This window comes from Bubalus bubalis, chromosome 8, assembly GCF_019923935.1.
Source record: "Bubalus bubalis isolate 160015118507 breed Murrah chromosome 8, NDDB_SH_1, whole genome shotgun sequence".
Lineage (NCBI taxonomy): Eukaryota > Metazoa > Chordata > Mammalia > Artiodactyla > Bovidae > Bubalus > Bubalus bubalis.
Window position 1 is genome coordinate 96,502,507 of NC_059164.1, and position 22,241 is coordinate 96,524,747.

Here is a 22,241-nt window from a genome sequence, read left to right on the forward strand (position 1 = left end):
ATGAACACAGGGAGCACATATCTTTTCGAATTTGTGTTTTCATATTCTTCACATAAATACTCAGAAGTGGAGTGTCCGGATCATGTGGTAATTCTAGTCTTAATTTTTCCAGGAATCTCCATTGCTGTTTTCTGTAGTGGCTATACCAATCTGCATTCCCACTAACAGTATATAAGGGTTCCTCTTCCCCCACATTTTCTCCAACATTTGTTATTGCTTTTAACAACAATCTAGATTTTATGTTTTTGTTTTCAAAAATATGTCCTCTGAAGGATTGAAAACGCTTTGAGGCTACTAATACTTGTCAACTTTGTTTGTGATGTACAATGAGGACAGGCCTTTTCTCGCTTCTGGAATTGAAACTGAGAGGTCGGTATGTGATATTCTGTCATAGCAGGTACCTTCTGGTGAGTTTCCTATCTGTAGTAACTAAGTGAGTGGGTGTGCCCCCTTTCTTTTGAACTTTTATGACTAAGTCCTTCCATAAAAGAAAAAGAGAAAAACCAAAAGTCATTTCCAGAGTTACTTGCCTTTGGCAGTCCTCATGTTCACAAAGGAGAAAATTGAAGCCCAAGGGAAAATTTTAGAAGGAGAAATGAGTCTATGAAAATAGCTTTGCAGTAAATTGACTTTCTAAGAGTTTATTGATGGAGTTAGAGGGCGCTTCTGGCTCTGATAATAGTCAGCAGGTTATGGTTTTTCAAAGTTAAAATGGCAAGCTGTTTATCACCCTATATTTAACTGAAATGTATTTTTAGGTTAAAACTGAGAAGGTAAGTTGTAGGTTTTAATCTAAAGTGAATCGTGTGCACCTCCGTATTGACAGAAGTGTGTCTTATGCTCGCATATACATATGACTGTGCATACACACGTGTACTAACTGCTGCCTCATTTACAGCTGTGGCAGGCAGTATTCTGTGAACCTCAATTTCCTGTTACTCGATACCTTCATTTATCAGTGCTTTAAAAATAGCTCCTCCACTTCTGTTGTGAGAATACTGATTAAATTTATCAAGTCTTATTCCTATTAAAGTTGAAATTAACTTTTTCCTAAATACTCAGAAGCAGCACTGTCCACATTAGTGGTTGTCCTGTCTCTTTGGGCATGTGTGTCCATAGGTAGGTGTGTAGAGCTGTTTTCCAGTTATGAATAAGATGGAGGTAAAAGAGAGGTCGCTGAGGAGAAGACATGAGAAGATAACAGTGTTCAGTGTACAAAAGCTGAACGGGTAAATATGTGATTGAATTGGTTTTATAATTAGATGATTATAGCAAATCAGTGGATTGGAAGGCTCTTTTAGATTTTCTTAAGATAGTGTAGGCAAATAGGAACTTACAGCTTTATATTGGAGAAGAGTTACTGGAGCTAACTATGTCAGTTCAATGCCTGGTAAATGCTATTTCTGTTACTTTTATGTCTTATTCTTCACTTGTGGTTTCGCATTAGTCTGCAAGTGATTCCAGCACTTGGAAATGCGTGAAGTTGGGTTTAGCTCATATCTTAGTCATACTTCTTGGATGCTCAGCCCTGAGCAAAGTGCCAAGCACATGGCAGATGCTGAGACTTGTTTGAGTAATGATTCCCCCTTCCTAGTCATAAGTGAAAAGGGAGAAGTTAATGACAGTCAGTTACCCTCTTGGCGAAGGACGATGGCTGTCAACATTGTTCAGTTCAGTTGCTTAGTCGTGTCCAACTCTTTGCGATCCCATGGACTGCGGCACACCAGGCCTCCCTGTCCATCGCCAACTCCCAGAGTTTACTCAAACTCATGTCCGTTGAGTCGGTGATATCATCCAACCATCTCATCCTGTGTCGTCCCCTTCTGCTCCCACCTTCAGTCATTTCCACCATCAGTGTCTTTTCAAATGAGTCAGTTCTTTGCATCAAGTGGCCAGAGTACTGGAGTTTCAGCCTCAGCATCAGTCCTTCCAATGAATATTCAGGGCTGATTTCCTTTAGGATGGACTGGTTGGATCTCCTTGCTGTCAACATTGTTAACATTCAATAAAAATAATACCTTAAAGGATAATTTTGCCCTTTAATAAAAGTTAGTTTCTGAAAGTTTCCTAAAAGAATGTATTTTTTTTTTTTTAATTTGCTTAAGGATGCATACATACTAGGTTAAGAATACACACATACCTTTGGTTTCAAAGGAGTGGTGGGAGGCAGGTGGGGATCTCACTATGGTCGATGTTCCAACTTCCACACATTTTTTTTTCCCCACTTGGAGGAAGCTTCCTTGAAGGTGTAGTCTTGTTCCTGCTCATCACTACCTGCTCTCCCTTCCCGGTTCATTTGAGAATCACTTCCATGGCCACTGTGACTGGTGATGTTACTAGGAATGGAAGGAGGCGAGAACTATGGCTTTGACCTGTTTGTCCTTGGAACATGAGTTAGAGAAGCTTTTCTGTTGGAAATGCAGAGTGATTAGATGATTCAGTTTCTTCAACTGGTGTTTTTGCTTTGGCACCGCCTACATTCTTGTACTTAACAGATGTCTATAAATGGGACTTATCTTGAAAATTTGTTTTTTATAGTCTTTGTGTCACTTAAAATTATTGTGTTTATATGGAGACGCTAAAGTTAATAAGATGAGTTGTTGGACCTTTTTGGAAAAGGTGAAATGGGCAATCAAATGCTGAATTAACCTATTTGAGATTCCTTAAATCATCTTTCATAGGTGTGATTCTCAGCTTGATGAAATTTATGAACTTTTTTTTTTTTTTAAAGGAAACTAAACGTAGTGAATTCCCAGTGTATCTTAAAAAAATAAAAATTCCAGCTTGAAAAACACAAGTTACACTGGACTTAACTGTTTAAACTTCCATTCATTTATCACAATAAGGTGTTATTTGCTCTTCCTTTGTTGATAAGTTTAATACAGAAACAAAGAGATACTGAAGTTGCATGGTATAATTTGGTTATAAAGAGGTCATGCAGATCATCAGAATATCCACTAATTTTCTTAACCTAGTATTGAACTAAAAAGATAAAAATGTAAATATTTGGAATCCTTAAAATGCATCTTTATTCACTTGTCTGTGACAATCACTGCTTTATGAAATAGACTAGGGGGATACTTGAAATCAGAGTGCCAAGAGGGTTCATGACAGAAAGAAAGGAATAAAGGATGGGCGTGTCCTGGAATGTAAGTAGAATTTGGAGAAAGTGGTGAGGGAGTAACTACTGCTGTTCTTCCCCTTCAGCTCCCTGGTGAAGGACGTTTCTCCTGTCCCTCTGCTTGATGTTACCAACCTTCCTACGCCTCGGAAATTCCTCGATACCTCTCAGTATTCTACTCCTGGAAGCTCCAGTGGTAAGTATTTAATTCTTTAGCCACTCAACTGCTTTTTAATGGGCCCAGGCCAGGGTGGGCGTTCCATTTGAGCAGCACTGCTTGTTTTCTTTGAAGTTGAATGGTTTTTGATGGTGTGTGTGTGTATGTGTGTGTTTTGTTCTAACTTCTGTTGAGCCTATTAGCTTTTACCCAGCTGCTGCACATAGCACATTCCATGAGCACATTCCATGAGAGCTTTTGCGTGTGTGACCTCTGCTGTATAGCTACATTCCTTGTGTTTTCCAAGTGGCCTCTCCACGTCTACCTGTGTGAGCATGTGTGGACACACTCAGTGCACTCTGAGGACATATCCACAAACTAATCTATTTCTGCTTTATTGACTATGCCAAAGCCTTTGACTGTGTGGATCACAATAAACTGGAAAATTCTGAAAGAGATGGGATACCAGAGCACCTGACCTGCCTCTTGAGAAACCTATATACAGGTCAGGAAGCAACAGTTAGAACCAGACATGGAACAACAAACTGATTCCATATAGGAAAAGGAGTACGTCAAGGCTGTGTATTGTCACCCTGCTTATTTAACTTATATGCAGAGTACATCATGAGAAATGCTGGGCTGGAAGAAGCACAAGCTAGAATCAAGATTGCCGGGAGAAATATCAATAACCTCAGATATGCAGATGACACCACCCTTATGGCAGAAAGTGAAGAGAAACTAAAAAGCCTCTTGATGAAAGTGAAAGAGGAGAGTGAAAAAGTTGGCTTAAAGCTCAACATTCAGAAAACAAAGATCATGGCATCTGGTTCCATCACTTCATGGCAAATAGATGGGGAAACAGTGGAAACAGTGTCAGACTTTATTTTAGGGGGGATCCAAAATCACTGCAGATGGTGACTGCAGCCATGAAATTAAGAGATGTTTACTCCTTGGAAGGAAAGTTATGACCAACCTAGATAGCATATTAAAAAGCAGAGACGTTACTTTGCCAACAAAGGTCCGTCTAGTCAAGGCTATGGTTTTTCCAGTTGTCATGTATGGATGTGAGAGTTGGACTGTGAAGAAAGCTGAGCACTGAAGAATTGATGCTTTTGAACTGTGGTGTTGGAGAAGACTCTTGAGAGTTCCTTGGCCTGCAAGGAGATCCATCCAGTCCATTCTAAAGGAGACCAGTCCTGGGGGTTCATCGGAAGGAATGATGCTAAAGCTGAAGGTCCAGTACTTTGGCCACCTGATGCGAAGAGTTGACTCATTGGAAAAGACTCTGATACTGGGAGGGATTTGGGGCAGGAGGAGAAGGGGATGACAGAAGATGAGATGGCTGGATGGCATTACTGACTTGATGGACGTGAGTTTGAGTGAACTCCGGGAGCTGGTGATGGACAGGGAGGCCTGGCATGCTGCGATTCATGGGGTCACAAAGAATCGGACACGACTGAGCAACTGAACTAAACTGAATCTTGTTTCTTCTTGACTTACCTAATATACTGAATGAGACAAAGGAGAGCCATTTTTGCCCATATTTAAAGTTGTGGAGGGAAGTTGTATTTTTGATTATGGAAGCAAAGTTTAAGCGATTTCTTCTGGAGTGGCTCAGACCTGCTGCATCATAGGGTTCAATTCCTCTCAGTTGGGCTCAGAGCTTCTGGGCTGCTGCAGACACCTGCCCTGCCTGCAGCCTTGGGCTGGGGAGATGGTGACTGGATTTTTTTTTTTTTTTGTGGGCTCTTCCACAGTTGCCTTGGTATGACCTCCTCACAAATGCTATTAAAGAAATAATAATGTCTTTTAAAGAAATAACAATATTATTATTATTGACTTTTCAGATAAAACATACTTCTTACTAGTTCTGTAGTCCTATAGAGCTTGAAATGATGAAAAGGTGGAAAAATAATTTCAGTTCAGTCAACGCATTTTGTGCAACTAACTGAAAGTGTTTATTTTGAGAGCCTAACAATATACTGTTGCTGAAGCATATTTAATTACTTTATAAGATATAATTTAATTAAATTTTAGGATTATTTAAGCTTGGAATCTTGAAGTTTATTGCTTTTACTGTAGGAAAAGTATAAGAATTGCTTTTTTAAGGTGGGTTGATTTTAGATTTTTATTGAGTTATAGTTGATTTATATTATTGTCCTAATTTCTGCTGTAAGGAATTGTTTTTTTTTTTTTATTTTTTAAATTTTATTTTATTTTTAAACTTTACTTAACTGTATTAGTTTTACCAAATATCAAAATGAATCCGAATTGTTTTATAATAAATTTTACTCATTTTTTTAAAACCCAAACACATAGATGACAGTTTACAAAGCTGTGTATTCAGACTTCTTCCTGGAGTAAAAGGTTTTGTTTTCTCCTCCTTTCTTTGCTGTATTGCTGTTCTGTGAGTTTTGACACTGCTTTGAGGCTGTTGTAGAGTGTGGAATTATACAGAAAACACATTTATACTCTCGATTTATATTTTACCTCTGCCTTTTGTGGAAATTACCAATTGTTAGATCTTTGTGTCTTCATAATGTGAATTGCCACTTAGCCTGGTTATATCAATTTAGGTAAATATTGCTGAGTCGATGGCCAAGTGAAATAAAAATTTTAATTGTTCGTGAAGAGATGATGGGGCAGGCGTTTTGAAAATGAAAAACATAAATACCAAACAAGCTGAGAAAAGGCCAGTGATGGCAAATTTCAGTGGCAGCTAATTCTGCAACATCCGTTGCTTCTAATGAGACAGCTTTTCCTCTCTGTGCACTTCTTCTGTCAGGCCCTGCAGTCAGCCTTTATCACCGAGTGGAGCTCATAGGGACACTTTGACTTCAGCCATCTGTCCCTTCGTTTTTGGGAATGACTCTGGACGAACTGCGTGATAGATGAGTGGAGCTTGGGACTATTATGAAGACGCTTGTAGATCGGGCCACAAAACTTTCTTCTTAGAAGGGCTCATTTCCTTTTCTGTTCGGAAGACTGATCTCTTTATTTTTCTGGGGGTGACTGAAAAAGAAGGTAGTTATTGATTAAAGTCAATAGTAACAGTAGTTAACAAGTGCTTAGTATACATTCTATCTGTGAAACAGTAGAAATAAGTGCTTTACATGAATTAACTCATGAAGTCCTTCAATGATCTTAGGAGAGAGGCACTGTTAGCCCCAGTTTACAGGTGAGGAAAGCGAGACTGAGGATGGTTAATGATAGATGTGAGTTGACGCAGCTGACACACAGTAGCGCCTGTGATTTCACATCAGGAGCTGGGTTCCAAAACATGCACCGTTTTTCTGCAGATAAACTAGATACTAGGTTTCTGTCACTGCTGCAACGGATTACCACAGGAAACATGTATCATCCTATAGTTTTGTAGTTAAAAGTCCAGTATGGGTCTCATTGGGCTAAAAGGAAGCTTGGGGACAGGGCTGTGTCCCTACCAGAAGTTCTGTAGGAGAATCCATTTCCTTGCCTTTACGTGCTCTTACAGGCTCTTGCTTTCCTTGACTTGTGGCAGGCTCCCTTTCTCCATCTTCACAGCCAGGGACAGTGGGTCACATTCTTCTCACCTTATACCTCTCTGAACCACTCTTCTGCTTCCTTCTTCCTCTCTTGAGGGACTGTGTGATTAAATTGATTCCCACCTGGATAACCCAGGATCTTTTCTCTGTCTCAATATCTTTAACCTTAATCACGTGTAGAGTCTCCTTTGTCATGTAAAGTAACATATTCACAGATTCTGGGGATTAGTTCATGAATATCTTTCATGGGCTTCCCTGGTGGTGGCTCAGTGATACAGAATCCGCCTGCCAATGCAGGACATGGGGCTCCAATCCCTGAGTCAGGAAGATTCCCTGAAGAAGGAAATGACAACCGTCTAGAGCCAGTATTCTTATCTGGGAAATCCAATGGACAGAGGAGCCTGGTGGGCTACAGTCCATGGGGTTGCAAAAGTGTCAGGCATGACTAAGTGACTAAACAACAACAATCGTTCAGGGCCCATTCTACTTGTCACAATCTCCAAGTACTTATTTTCTGACCTAAGTTATTTTTAGGAGCCAATATATAAAAATTTGACTTTCTTGAAATGATGTGTGAAGTCTTTGCAGTTCTCGTTTTTAGGACGATATTAATCTGGGTCACATTATTAAAGGGGATTATATAAATGAGAAAAATGTGAATTATGTACAGAACTACATAAAATGTTTCTAATAAGTACATGTAAAAGTGTGGGGCTGATGAAATATACTATAATAAAGGACAGAAATTTTGTCTTATTCTAAATAATGGACAAAGTCCTGAGAGTCTATTTGTGAAGTGCTCTGCAAGTCAGCCTAGAAAGTAATAGTCTTTTTCAGCAGGGAATTTAACATAGGCTCTTAAAGCTCCTTTCTCATCTTGTGAAATAGTAGGATTGAGGGTGTAATCCATTAGAGCTGACATTTCTATAGAGGAAGTTGCAATAGGGAATCCCTGGGTAGAATTTCATCTCCCATTGGGGTGCCATAAATTAAAGTTGCAGGTGACTTCTGAGAACTTTCAGATTATTATTAATTAAATGAGAATTTTGTTGGCTTGTGAATGAGTCATTTTTCAAATGTCTTATTTAGAGATAGAGTTGTGAGTGACTTTTATGTGAGAGGTATTCTATCGTAGTTTACATGTTACTGTTAGTAAGATACTATACATCATTCAACTGATGCAGCAGTCCTAAGAGGTAGTTGGGGCAGGTAGTGTTACTGTCATTATGATTATTATATTTATGTCATATTTAACAGAGAAGGCAATGGCACCCCATTCCAGTACTCTTAAGTGTATTGCCAGATATTTAAGTTATCATAAAATTGTATGGAATTATCTATGTCTGTGTATCATCTAATTAAAAATAAAATCTTTAATTATAAGATGCAAATTCCAGGCAAAGATTGGCAGAAGCAAGCAACATGTAAAGAGAAAAATGATTAGCATTCACTTAATTTTCCTGTGTAATCATGAAGAAAAGCAATGGCATAGTAAAGAACTGGGCAAATGGGCAATTCACAGAAGAGTCTATATACGTGGAAAGATGGGCATTTATCTGACAGATGTTAAAATATCAAGAATATATAAAGAATCCCTATAAATTGGTAAGATAAGCAAGTAGAAAAATAAGCAAAAGTATGAGCAGGCAGTTTGCTTGAAGAGACAGCTATATTAGTCAATATATGAAAAATTGCTTATACTCTCTAGTTAATCAAGTGTTATTTTTAAAATAACATGAAAAATCAAGTGTCATTTTACGAATATGGAAGTGAATTCAGGGATGCTGAGTGATTGGTCCAGGTTCAACCAAAAAGGTATTTGCTGGAGACTGGCTTCTTGCTGTCCTCACTCTAAATACGTAAAGGATGTATTTTGCAAGCATTTTTTTCCCGATTATTCTCATCAGTCACAGTATTTTATAATGTACAGGGAAACTAATGTCTAATTTAGATGTAGTCATTCAACTATAACTTAGGTAGAAGAATGGAAAAAGTATGGAGAAAAGCCAATAATTATAGTAAAACGTTGGTATAAGCTTTTGGATTCTCAGTATGTCTTTATTTCGCAAATTGCCTTTGGAACGTTCTGACTGAGCAATTATTCGCAAGGTACACAGGCATTTCATTTGTGGCTTCTTTATTCATTTTATTCACACTCCTGCTGGGATTGCTGTGAATATGAAACTGGACTTTTCTCTCCCTTTCTTTCTTGTACCAGCATAGGTTAAGCAATAAAACGTAAAGAGAGCACAAATGAAATTATTTTTTCTTCTTTTGCTGCTGTTTTCTTGATGTGTGTTTTAGTTCATCAAATCTTGTCCTGAGACTTGATATTTATCTCAAGAATTTGGGGTTCGATATTTTAAAAATTCCCTGTGTGGGTTGGGAGCTATGAATCCTGACATAAAAGGAGATGAAGCTCCTCTTTTTGGAAATCAAATGACACTTTTAGAATAGTGAAGATCCAATTGACAAATCTTGACATCTTTTGTTTTACTTCTGTCCTTATGATATGATCTCCCTTGGTATTTTAAATATAACTGTTTCTGAGGTATCCGTGCATTTGCTCTTAATAAGTATCTTTGATTTCTATGATTGATCAGAAGTAGAGTTGAGGAATATATATAAAGGAGACAGAATAGAACTAATAGTTAAAATGTTTCTAAATAGAAAAATGAAACAAGACCAAAGTTTGTTTATTAAAAATATATTAATTTTTAATATATAAACTGTATTAAATAATGTATGTAAATACTATATATAACATGAGTGAGTGAGTGAAGTCGCTCAGTCGTGTCCGACTCTTTGCGACCCCATTGACTGTAGCCTACCAGGCTCCTCCCTCCATGGGATTTTCCAGGCAAGAGTACTGGAGTGGGTTGCCATTTCCTTCTCCAGGGGAACTTCCCAACCCAGGGATTGAACCTGGGTCTCCTGCATTCCAGGCAGATGCTTTAACCTCTGAGCCACCAGGGAAGTCCCATATATAACATATACATGTATATACATATATAGACCCCAAGTTGCAAAGACTCGGTCGGACATGACTGAGCAACTGAACTGAACTGGACTGAAAATTGCCAAAGTAATCCTGAGAAGAAAGGACAAAACAGTAGGCATAATCTTCCTAGCCTTTAGGCAATACTGCTACAGTAATCAAATAAAGCTACAGTAATCAAAACAGTGTGGCACTGTGACAGAAACAGACATACAAATCAATATATAGAAACAATGCCATCTCAGTCGCTGAATTGTGTCTGACTCTTTATGACCTCAAGGACTGTAGCCTGCCATGCTCCATTGTCCGTGGAATTTTTTTTTAGCAACAATACTGGGGTATGTTGCCATTTCCTTCTCTAGGAGATTTTCCTAACCAGGGGTAGAACCCCCATCTCCTGCATCTTCTGCATTGGCAGGCGGATTCTTTACCACTAAGTCACCTGGGAAGCCCAATACATGTAATCTACATTTACACATGTACAACATGTATACCCTTTTACTATGTACATAGTAAAAGTATGAAATCAAACAGGAAAAAGATACAGAATATAAATACAGGTATACCTCAGAGATATTGTGGGTTTGGTTCCAGACCACTATAGTAAAGACAGTCACAGGTATCTTTTGGCTCCCCAGTGCACATGTGTTATGTTTATACTATATATAGTGTAAATGCTGTGGAAATAGTTGACAGCATGAATCTAAGTTCAAGTTTTGCTTTTGGGAATTTTCTGGAATTTATTTTCTATCCATGGTTGGCTGAATTTGGATGTGAAACTCATGGATATGGAGTGCCAATTTGTCTTTATCCATTTTTAAATTTTATTTTTAATCTATTAATATCCATTAATGGATTTAATATTGAACCAATTTTTCATTACTAGAATAAATTGCTCTTGATCATACTGTATTATTTTCTCAATGTAGTATTGAATTCTGTCTGCTAATATTTTATTTAGGATTTTTGCATCATGTTCATGAGTAATAGTGTCCTGTGGTCCAAATTGTACTAGATTTTGGTTTCAATGTGATAATTTGCTGCATAAAAGGAATTAGGACATTCTCTTTCATTTTTCAATGCTCTGAAAAGTCTATGGACCTCTGGGAGTATCTGGTGTTTGAAGCTTTAGTAATTTCTCTGTGAAACCTTTTGGATATGGTACATTTTAATACATTTACTTTTTATTCTTCAATAATTTTGTTTCATCAGTGTAAATTGTTCTGTTTAAACTTTGTTTCTATTGGGGTCAGTTTTAATAATCTGTATCTCCCTAGGCAGTTATTGATTTCATTTATTCAATTTTATTTATATAGAATAATGTAAATAGAATAATGGCATCACCAAGTTGATGGAGATGAGTTTGAGCAAGCTCGAGGAGTTGGTGATGGACAAAGAAGCCTGGTGTGCTGCAGTCCATGGGGTTGCAAAGAGTTGGACACGACTGAGGGACTAAACTGAACTCATTTATATAGACCTCTATAAAGTATTTTCTTACTGTTTTAAAATTCTTTTGTTTCCTTTATGTCATCTAATTATGCTGTTTCCCTTTTCTTCTTGATCAAAGTAGCTAATGATTTGTCTTTGGTGTTTGTTTTTTCTCTCAAGAAATAACAAGAATTTTGATGTATTGATTAGGTCCATTTTTTTGTTCTCTACCTCATTCCTTTATGTTTTTATTCTTTCCTTCTTCATCCTTTCACTTGGTTTATTCTTTTCCTGCACTAGAAACTGAAATCATGCATTTTAATTCTTTCATTTTTTACTGATACAAGTATTTAGTGATAGAAAATTTTCTTTCATTACTATTTTAAATGTATCCCATAGATACATATCATTTACAAAGATTGTCTTATTTCAGACTTTATTTCTCCTTTGATCCAAGTGTTTTTAGTAAAAGAATTTTAAAGATGAAAGGGTCTTTTGTGTGTGTGTGTGTTTTTAATATTTTCTAGCTTTGTTGTATTGAATTGAGAATGTTGCTTGTAATATTTTTACTTTATAGAACTTACATTTTCTTTGTGACTTAATATATTATGATTTGTTATTTTTTTTTAATATTCCAGGGGTACTTGAGAGGAAGATGCATTTTCTCTATTAGATGAGGAGTTTGATGTATATTTGTGAAATTCTCATTGTTTGTCTATCTCCATTTTTATTTTTAGTGTTTTTCTTCTATGTCTCTTTGACTCACCTGTAGTTTTTGTTTAAAAATGGTGACTGCTATTTTTTGGTATGTGAATAGTCGTGTGTTGTTTCATTTGTGAATTGTGCTTTTTGGCATTAAAAAATGCCCTTCATTGATGTGATTAATGCTTATTGACTGTGGTAATTTCATTCAAATGTGGAAAATTCTTAAAGAGAATTCTTAAAGAGATGGGAATACCAGACCACCTGACCTGCCTCCTGAAAAATCTGAATACAAGTCAAGAAGCAACAGTTAGAACTGAACATGGAACAACAGACTGGTTCCAAATAGGGGAAGGATTGTCACCCTGCTTATTTAACTTATATGCAGAGTACATCATGAGAAACACTGGACTGGATTGAGCACAGGCTGGAATCAAGACTGCTGGGAGAAATCTCAATAACCTCAGATAGGCAGATGACACCACCCTTATGGCAGAAAGTGAAGAGGAACTAAAGAGCCTCTTGATAAAAGTGAAAGAGAGTGAAGAAGTTGGCTTAAAGCTCAACTTTCGGAAAACTAAGATCATGGCATCTGATTCCATCACTACATGGCAAATAGATGGGGAGACAGTGGAAACAGTGTCAGACTTCATTTTTTTGGGCTCCAAAATCACTGCAGATGGTGACTGCAGCCATGAAATTAAAAGACGCTTGCTGCTTGGAAGAAAAGTTATGACCAACCGAGACAGCATATTAAAAGCAGAGACATTACTTTGCTAACAAAGGTCCATCTAGTCAAGGCTATGGTTTTGCCAGTAGTCACGTATGGATGTGAGAGTTGGACTATAAAGAAGCTGAGCTCCGAAGAATTGATGCTTTTGAACTGTGGTGTTGGAGACGACTCTTGAGAGTCCCTTGGACTGCAAGGAGATCCAATCAGTCCACCCCAAAGGAATTCAGTCCTGAATATTCATTGGAAGGACTGATGCTGAATTGAAACTCCAATACTTTGGCTATCTGATGGGAAGAACTGGCTCATTTGAAACAACCTTGATGCTGGGAAAGATTCAAGGTTGGAGGGGGAAGGGGACGACAGAGGATGAGGTGGTTGGATGGCATCACCGACTCGATGGACGTGAGTTTGAGTGAACTCCGGGAGTTGGTGATGGACAGGGAGGCCTGGCGTACCCAGTCCATGGGGTCGTAAAGAGTTGGACACAACTGAACGACTGAACTGAACTGTTCATTCTATATTTTTAGCCTTTCTAAATTGGCTTTAGTATGTGTATAGCATATATAGTTTGGCCTTGCTTTGTAAGCTGAATTAAAACCTTTTTCTAATAGATGAGTTGAATCCATCAATATATATTGATATGACTGATGTCTTCAGTCACAACTGTATCGTAGTATTTTGTAAATATGTGTATTATGTATGCTATGTTTCTTTCTAAGATATGTGTTCTTTTATTTTACTTATACAGAAATTTTTTGTCTAGGAAGTCCCCCCACCAGTGATTGCCTTTTAATGTATACTTTTAAGAAAATGCTCTTAGCTGCATTTTTTTTTTTTGGTTTGGTTAAACCTTTACTCTTGGATTTCTCCATTTTTATTGGTATACTTTAGTTTCCATCCTTTGCCTCCATAATAAACGATCAACTTACTCCACTTTCCTCTTTTTCTTCTGCCATTTTTTTAGTTGCATATGTTTACTTTTTTACAGCGTACTACTTTCATGTAGTTGTTTTCCACAACTTCTGTTTTTATATTAAACCTACATTTAAATATTCTGAATGTTCATGAATTAGACATTTTGTTCAAGTTTCCTAGTCATTTCTTGGTTGAATGAAGTTTATTATCTAAAAAATTCCTTGAGGAGTCATGGATGCAGAGTTTCTTTATTTGAAAACTTTTCTTTTTCCTAAAGCCTTGATACTTAAAGGGCGACTTGGGGATCAAGGTTCCGTAGGTTACACTTTAAATTATTATTATTTTTACAAAATACTATTTCATTTTTTTCTTTTTAGTGCTTTTTGAAATTTCTGATTCCTAAGGTTTTTTTTCCCCCCCTTGTTAAAGTTCCTTGATTCTTAGGTCCTACAGATTTCTTTTTAATCTTAGGAACTGAAAAGATTTAGTAGGATGTGCCTTGGAGTCTTGATTTCTTTAGGTATTAATTTTCCAAGATACCCAATGGGCTGCTCTTTCATTTTGTGCATTCAGTTTTTTTTTTTTTTTCTTCTGTAAGTTTTCTTGGTTTACAATTTTAACTGTTCTGTTTACTTTTCCTCTTTATCACTCTATTTTTCTTTGCCTGTTTTCCATTTCTACTACTCTCTCTTTCATCTTTTCGTTTCTACTACTTCTTTTTTTTATTCTCCTTTTTCTCCACCTTGGTTCCTGGCATTTGCTCAATATCCTTTATCGAATAAATGTTTTCAGTCTCTTCTGTCTTGCTTATTTTGTATTGTATTCTTGAGGTATGAGATAATATTGTCTTTTTTCTTCCCTCTCTTTCCTGAGTTTTGTAAGTTTTCTTTTCACACTTTGCTTTTGATTGTCGGTGTCTGTCATAATTTTTCGATTTTTGACTCAAAGTGGCTTTTCATATCCCCAAATTCTTGTTTGAGTGAGTATATTAATGCCACCTAGAGTGTTATCACCCAGAGTTCTTGTGCTTCATGCTGTTTTATTGGATGAAATTTTCCTGTAAACGTGTGTTGGATTTTTTTTTTTGTAATACTCTCATAAGAATGTGTTCATTATTTTTTCTGTTCATTTTTTTAAAAAATGATACTGGGGTGTGTTTGTAGGATTCCTAGCTCATTGGCTCCCTCTTCTGTCATTACAGCAAACTGCAGATACTTTTATTTCAGTTCAGTTCACTCACTCAGTCATGTCCGACTCGTTGTGACCCCATGGACTGCTGCAGCATGCCAGGCTTCCCTGCCCATCACCAGCTCATGTCCATCGTGTCAGTGATGCCATCCAACCAGCTCATCCTCTGTCATCCCCTTCTTCTCCCACCTTCAATCTTTCCCAGCATCAGGGTCTTTTCCAATGAGTCAGTTCTTTGCCTCAGGTGGCCAAAGTACTGGAGTTTCAGCTTCAGCATCAGTGCTTCTGGTGAATATTCAGGACTGATTTCCTTTAAAGTTGACTGGTTGGATGTCCTTGCAGTCCAAGGGACTCTCAAGAGTCGTCTCTAACACCACAGTTCAAAAGCATCAATACTTCGGCGCTCAGCTTTCTTTATAGTCCAACTCTCATATCCATACATGACTACTGGGAAAACCATAGCTTTGACTAGACAGACCTTTGTTGGTAAAGTAATGTCTCTGCTTTTTAATACGCTGTCTAGGTTGGTCATAGCTTTTCTTCCAAGGAGTAAGTGTCTTTTAATTTCATGGCTGCAGTCACCATCTGCAGTGATTTGGAGCCCCCCAAACATAAAGTCTCTCACTGTTTAGATTGTTTCCCCATGTATTTGCCATGAGGTGATGGGACCAGATGCCATGATCTTAGTTCTGAATGTTGAGTTTTAAGGCAACTTTTCACTCTCGTCTTTAGTGGACTTTTTATTTTGGTGGTGGGGTAAGCTTGTTTGCTCTCTGAATCGTGTTTGCCTTTTGCTTTTTTCTCCCTTCATCATCCCATAGCCAAAGGGCTTTTATCTCTTTTTGTCTCATTTCTCTCTCAGAGGCTATGTGTTTCAAACACTGCTCTTTCAAATTATGTCTGCTTTTAAGTCCCTATAATTCAATCTGTGATCTGCTTGTATACCTTTTTAGTATTGAAACTTAGGGTTGACTTTGTCTTTCTAAACCTTTGATTCTAAATCTTTAGGTTCATCATTAACTCTTTAAATTTCTTTATTATAGTTTTTCACAGTATACTTTTGCTTGTAACAAAGCCTTGTGGCAAAGAAGTGGTGGGAGAGGAGCATGATATAACACTTCCTGGCATTAGGTGATTTTTTTTTCTTCTTATTTTTATTTCTAGTTATTTTGAATTTGGGGCAATTTCTGTCTTTCAAGTTATCCTGAAAGCATGGTTTTTATGAATTTTGTTTATTGTTATTGTTCTGTTTTGCTTCTGGAGGAAATGTTGAGAAAAGGGGATCTAAGCCACCATCCTTGTCTACAGGAACCCTGAAGTGTTAGTAAAGCTGGAGGTTTAAAAAATGCATTAAAAAAAAAAATGTTTGGTGTTCGCCTTGATGTTCATATTATCTCATTTAATAGGCACAGTTTTGTTGATAATGATATCTCCTCTTCACATTTGAAGAAATTGAGAGAACACGCAACTAGACATGATAATTTAAAGTGATGCCAAGCTTTTTGTTCTTTCTACTATATCATTCTATCTCTATGGGCAATTGAACTTACAAAATCATTCATTAACAACAGACTGTTGCCTGATTAAGTTTAGTGAGTATTAATATAAACAATCAATTTATTCATCTGTTCCTTGTCTCTTATCCTGTATCCCTGTTACATTTCTAGTAGCCTCTTCTTCATTGATTGCTACTCTTTGCCCTACAAAGGGGCATCCTTTTTGCTCTAGGCAATATAATGTGCACTTACTTCTGCCTTATTGACTATGCCAAAGCCTTTGACTGTGTGGATCAACAAACTGGAAAATTCTGAAAGAGATGGGAATACCAGACCACCTGACCTGCCTCCTGAGAAACCTGTATGGAGGTCAGGAAGCAACAATTAGAACTGGACATGAAACAATAGACTGGTTCCAAATAGGGGAAGGAGTACGTCAAGGCTGTATATTGTCACCCTGCTTATTTAACTTATATGCAGAGTACGTCATGAGAAATGCTGGGCTGGAGGAAGCACAAGCTGGAATCAAGATTGCTGGGAGAAATATCAATAACCTCAGATATGCAGATGACACCACCCTTATGGCAGAAAGTGAAGAACTAAAGAGCCTCTTGATGAAAGTGAAAGAGCAGAGTGAAAAAGTTGGCTTAAAGCTCAACATTCAGAAAACGAAGACCATGGCATCTGGTCCCATCACTTCATGTCAAATTGATGGGGAAACAGTGAGAGACTTTATTTTTCTGGGGCTCCAAAATTACTGCAGAAAGTCCAAAAGTGACTGCAGCCATGAAATTAAAAGACACTTGCTCCTTGCAAGAAAAGTTATAACCAACTTAGACAGCATATTAAAAGCAGAGACATTACTTTGCCCACAAAGATCCATAGTCAAAGCTATGGTTTTTTTAGTAGTTATGTATGGATGTGAGAGTTGGACTATAAAGAAAGCTGAGCATTGAAGAACTGATGCTTTTGAACTGTGGTGTTGGAGAAGACTCTTGAGAGTCCCTTGGACTGCAAGGAGATCCAACCAGTCCATCCTAAAGGAAATCAGTCCTGAATATTCATTGGAAGGACTGATGCTGAAGCTGAAACTCTAATACTTTGGCCACCTAATGGGAAGTACTGGCTCATTTGAAACAACCCTGATGCTGGGAAAGAGTCCAGGTAGGGGGAGAAGGGGACGACAGAGGATGAGATGGTTGGATGGCATCACCGACTTGATGGACATGAGTTTGAATAAACTCTGGCAGTTGGTGATGGACAGGGAGGCCTGGCATGGTGCAGTCCATGGGGTTGCAAAGAGTCAGACATGACGGAGTGACTGAACTAAACTGAGTGCATTATATCATCTATGAAATTGATTCAACAGACGTTAGTTTTGTTTTTTATCCAAATAGAGGACTCCATTCTATGTTCTCTCCAAACATACCATCATTTTCCCCTCAGCCCACTTTCACTATGGAAGGATCAATGTATATTCATTGTGTTTTCAGAACTCAGTGCAGTGTGGGGTTCCGTCTTCACCTCTGAATTGAAACTATCCGTATGCTGAGGCTGTAGAATCTCCTCTCTCCTTGGAAATGATTGCCCCCAGTAGCAGCAGCTGTCAACAGCTTTTGGCAGCCTCCTTTCAGGAGTGGGGTGTTACATTGTCTGTAGTTTTCTTTAAAGTAATTTAATCTGCACCTTAGGGGTGCTTAGTTAACAGTTTTGAAGTACCTTAATCAGGAATGCACACTCTGGGGGTAGTTAGTTAACATTTGAAAGACCCTAATCAAGATTCTATACTCCAGAGGCAACCAGTGCGTCAGGTAGTGCTCTCTCAATATGCAGCAGTGGGTGCATTAATTAGAATAGAAGATGTTAGAGGTAATTTTTCATTGGTGAACCCAATGGTATTTAAGATAAGTCGTTGACCAAGTCGCTCCACTGGGGCATAAATGGAGGATAAGGATTTGATGAGGCCAGTAGCCTACCAGTGTGGGTCTGGAGCTTGGTTTGGTCCTGTGCTTGCAGCCTTCAAAGGATTTCCGTCATCTCACCTATCCATTGGAGCGTGCTAAGTCTCTAGCTCTACATGGGCCAAATCCTGCTGCCTTTGCCTGCTTGTCCACCCAAAGCTCCTTGGACACACACTCTGGCTTGACTTGTTTGCATTTCTTGTCCACAGAGATGATGTTGTCAGTTTTGAGCTAACTATTTCTTTTAATTCCTTAGCTTATATTTTATGTATAATTGAGTTTTGAGCAGATTGTGTATCTTAGGTATGAGTTTACAGTGCCAGGTTGATCAGAAGCATACGAATTATTTTTAAGCAGTAACTTTCTTATTTTCCCTTTAAGAATATTGTCAGTGTTTTGAGGCCAGGCTCAGAACAGTGAGGGCAGAGTGACATTGTACAGTTCTGTTGATACTTAGTGGTCTAATTAGACTTGGTAATTTTTTTTAAGTTTTTTTTTTTAATGCTGAATTCTGATTAATAGTGACAGTTCTCTTAAACAGGGATAATGTTCCTGAATACAGCATGTAAATTCTATAGGTTGAAATCATATTTATGAACTTTACATAATTTATGGACCCTGCATAGTGTAAGGAGTGACATCTATAGGAACTTCTATAGGAAACACTACCATTATCTCTTATGCCTTAACTGACATGTATAACTATAAACGATAAATAAAATGGCATATTCAATAAAAGGTTAAAGTGTTTTACCAGGGCCCTTACCGTCTGCAGTTTAATGACATGGGTATAGGCCTGGCCTGTGTTACCTATCTTCTTACCAAACATACTGAGAAAAATAAAGCAGCCAGGGACTGGTCTAGGTTGCTTTCTGTATTTACTGATGAACAGAAAAGTAGTTTTCTCTTATAAGATATTTAGCTGCATAAATGGACTATTCACCTTGCTTGTCTGTTACTAAATAGGCTCTTATAATTAGCTGTAGGCCTTGGAACCAGAGATACCTAGAGTTAACTATGGTTTAATGGAATCAGCCTTCCCTGGTGGCTCAGACGGTAAAGTGTCTGTCTACAAAGCGGGAGACCTGGGTTCCATCCCTGGGTCGGGAAGATCCGCTGGAGAAGGAAATGGCAATCCACTCCAGTACTATTGCCTGGAAAATCCCATGGACAGAGGAGCCTGGTAGGCTACAGTCCATGGGGTCACAAAGAGTCAGACACAACTGAGCGACTTCACTTTCACTTTGACTTCACTTTAATGGAATCAGGGAATGATAGAGCTTGAAAAGACCTTAGATAGCATCTAGTTAATTCTTCCGTGACTACCATAGTGTCCTAGTTAAACCCACCTTCCACGATATCTTCCCACATATCCACTGAGGTGTAGATATATACGCTTATCTGCCTGTCCTGTCTTGTCTACCTGTTTAGTAATATGTGGGTGTCTAAAAGAAACAACTGGGACCAGTAACATTTTAGTAGAAATAATTGGTTAAAGAACATCAAAGTCTTTTAACATTTAATACAGTCCTATAGGTTAAAGTCTTCTAAACCAAGTTCAAGAAATTCTCACTTGATAAGGTCCTCAGCAAAAAGAAAAAAGAAAAAAAAAAAGTAAATATAAAAAATCAAAGATAAGAGAATTGGGAAAGGTATAAAGTATTTCTAATTTTAAAGTGTTCTAAAACATTGAATACATATAACAGTAGAGGTACATACAAGAGAGTGATTTAGGGTTTATCAGTATTGAAATATGTATAGTTTGTTCTAATGATGGTGTGAAGACTTGCTGAGTTTCAGCTAAATTATTTTTATACAAGGCTTTTTCCTTAAAGCGCCAATAAATCTATCTGACCTCACCGGGTTTTTGTGATTATTAGATGAATCTTCATGGCTGATTATATTATTCTTTAGAATCCCCTGTTAATTTTCAGTTGATGCAAGTGAAATAGATAATATAAATTGATTAATATTGGCTCTGTTCATTGTTTATGCTCTAGGAGATTTTGGGAGACAGATAAGTTTGTAAGCAAATGTGCCATTTGGGGCTGTGGCATTTTATTATTCATACCTTATTTGTTATTTTTAATAGGCTGTCTGTCATATTAGTGTGCATATAAGTATCTGTATGCCCTGTAGTCTAGGGGCTTGTTGATTTCAACTGCGTGTACCTCATCACCCAGCACGTGTGCAAGTTGCGACAATTAGCTGGTCCTCTGATGTGCCCTGTCTGTGACTCATGTGCTCTTTCGTGAAGATCATTCTGTCCCAGCTGAATTTCTATTACTTTTTTTCCTGCCTAAAGCTCTGCTTAGAGCTTTTGCTTCATTTTCCCTCTCTGCCCTGCTGCATTTAGATGGCTCCCTGGCCGCTAAGTCCTTTTCTACTGTTGAAGCTGCTTTTGCAGGATGGAGTACTTCTGCGGCCTGAGGTGTCCAGTTCTTTATGTGTAAAACAAAGCCAGTAACTAAAATGTCTGTTCTTGGAATGTCATGACTGGAAATATTGATGACTTTTTTTTCACTTGGCTTCAGAACTGTCATGTCAGTTTAGAGGCTGAAAGCTTCTTGGTTCTACTCCCAGTTTGCTAGTATTAAAATATTTAAAATTAATTACTGTATCATCAGATGCCCTCTATGCTGTGAAGGAAACCATATGGATTTGATCATTCTGTCTCCTCCTCTCTTGTTGTGGGTTGGTCTAGTGAGTTGAAGTTAAGGCAACAGCATTATGGATAATCTGTAGAGGGCTTATTCACTTAGGAACAAATTTGTGTAAGTAATTATATCATGGATGTCATTAAGTCAAGTGAAGTCATTAAGTTTATATGTTAGTGCATTTTATGAGTTGGGAGCAAAAAAAACAAATTGGGGGGAGTAGTGCACATGCTGTTTGAAGTAGAGGTTTCAGAGACTTTATCCAGTGCTTAAAAGGACTTATTCCGTATACTGGGATATTTTCATTCTTTACTAAATAAATTTCAAATACTCCAGTGGTGCCGAAGAACTTTGATTGGGTCTGTAGTATAGATGAGCTTGAATCTACTAAAGAAGAATGTACACAGTCTTTCAGGAGCCACATTTTTAAAAAATTCAAAAGTCTCTTTAAAGGTTTTGAAGCGTGGGCTTCAGCAGTTATGGTGCGTGGGCTTAGTTTCCCTGCGGCATATGGGAGCTTCCTGGACCAGGGATCGAGCCTGTGTCCCCTGCATTGGCAGGTGGATTCTCAACCAGTGGACCACCAGGGAAGTCTTGAAGGGATCCCATTTTAAAAGCCTTTGAGGTGTTTAGAGAGAGAGGGGAGGTTGGGAGCAACTTTATTGGGGTCTATCCTTAGGCTTTTACTAACTTGTGCTTTTGTCTATTGTAGTCCACCATTCGTAAAATAAGAAAATTATTTTTAGGCCAGAGCTTTTTAACCTGTAGTTCTTCTGGTTGTTGTGGAAACCCCTGAAATTATATGAGAAGCGTTAGTTGTGTGTGTGTTAGTTTGAGGGAAAGGCCTGTGGTTTTCAGTAGATGACAGGCGTCTCAGAGCCCAGCCCTGCCCTCTATCCACTCCCACAGGGGTTCAAAGCCAGTGTTAGAAGCTATTTCTTTCACTCCCAAACCTTATGGTTTAGATGAAAGCTCTCGTCTAAAGATCTACTACTCGGAAAACTTCCGTGGATTAGCAAGACCTATCTTTAGTAGATAATGATATTATGTTAGACATGTATTTACATGTATTTAAAGAAAAATAAAGTTTTTTTTGTATTTAGGGAATATTCTTCTATTCTTCACAGTTGTTTCGCTTGTACATACTGTTTTTCCTTTCTTTTTCTTCATCTCTTACTGTTATACTTTTAACTTACGTGTCTTTTCTTTTCTACATGTATTTATGTCTTTTTATCAAGCTACTTATCGCTCCTAATTAATCAATATGAATTTAAGACTATGGTGTGGCTCTTTGGAATTCTGCAGCATCAAAATGGCATTTTATAAACAGTGAATGTTGATAAATGTCACGAACCAGCTGACTC

The 22,241-nt window shown here is 37.8% G+C and overlaps 1 protein-coding gene and 1 non-coding gene across 9 annotated transcripts in view; one reads left to right on the top strand and one right to left on the bottom strand.

The window, feature by feature from the left end:
- EXOC4 (exocyst complex component 4) overlaps nt 1–22,241 on the top strand; it is a 791,044-nt gene that overhangs the window by 62,610 nt on the left and 706,193 nt on the right. For all 8 annotated transcript variants that reach the window (XM_025292062.3, XM_044947183.2, XM_044947184.2 and 5 more), the window contains one exon: nt 3,208–3,317. In XM_025292062.3, the coding sequence (XP_025147847.3) occupies nt 3,208–3,317 (110 nt within the window). The remainder of the gene's footprint in view (nt 1–3,207; nt 3,318–22,241) is intronic.
- TRNAS-GGA lies at nt 9,704–9,775 on the bottom strand. Its single transcript has one exon. It is a non-coding gene; the product is annotated as a tRNA-Ser (tRNA).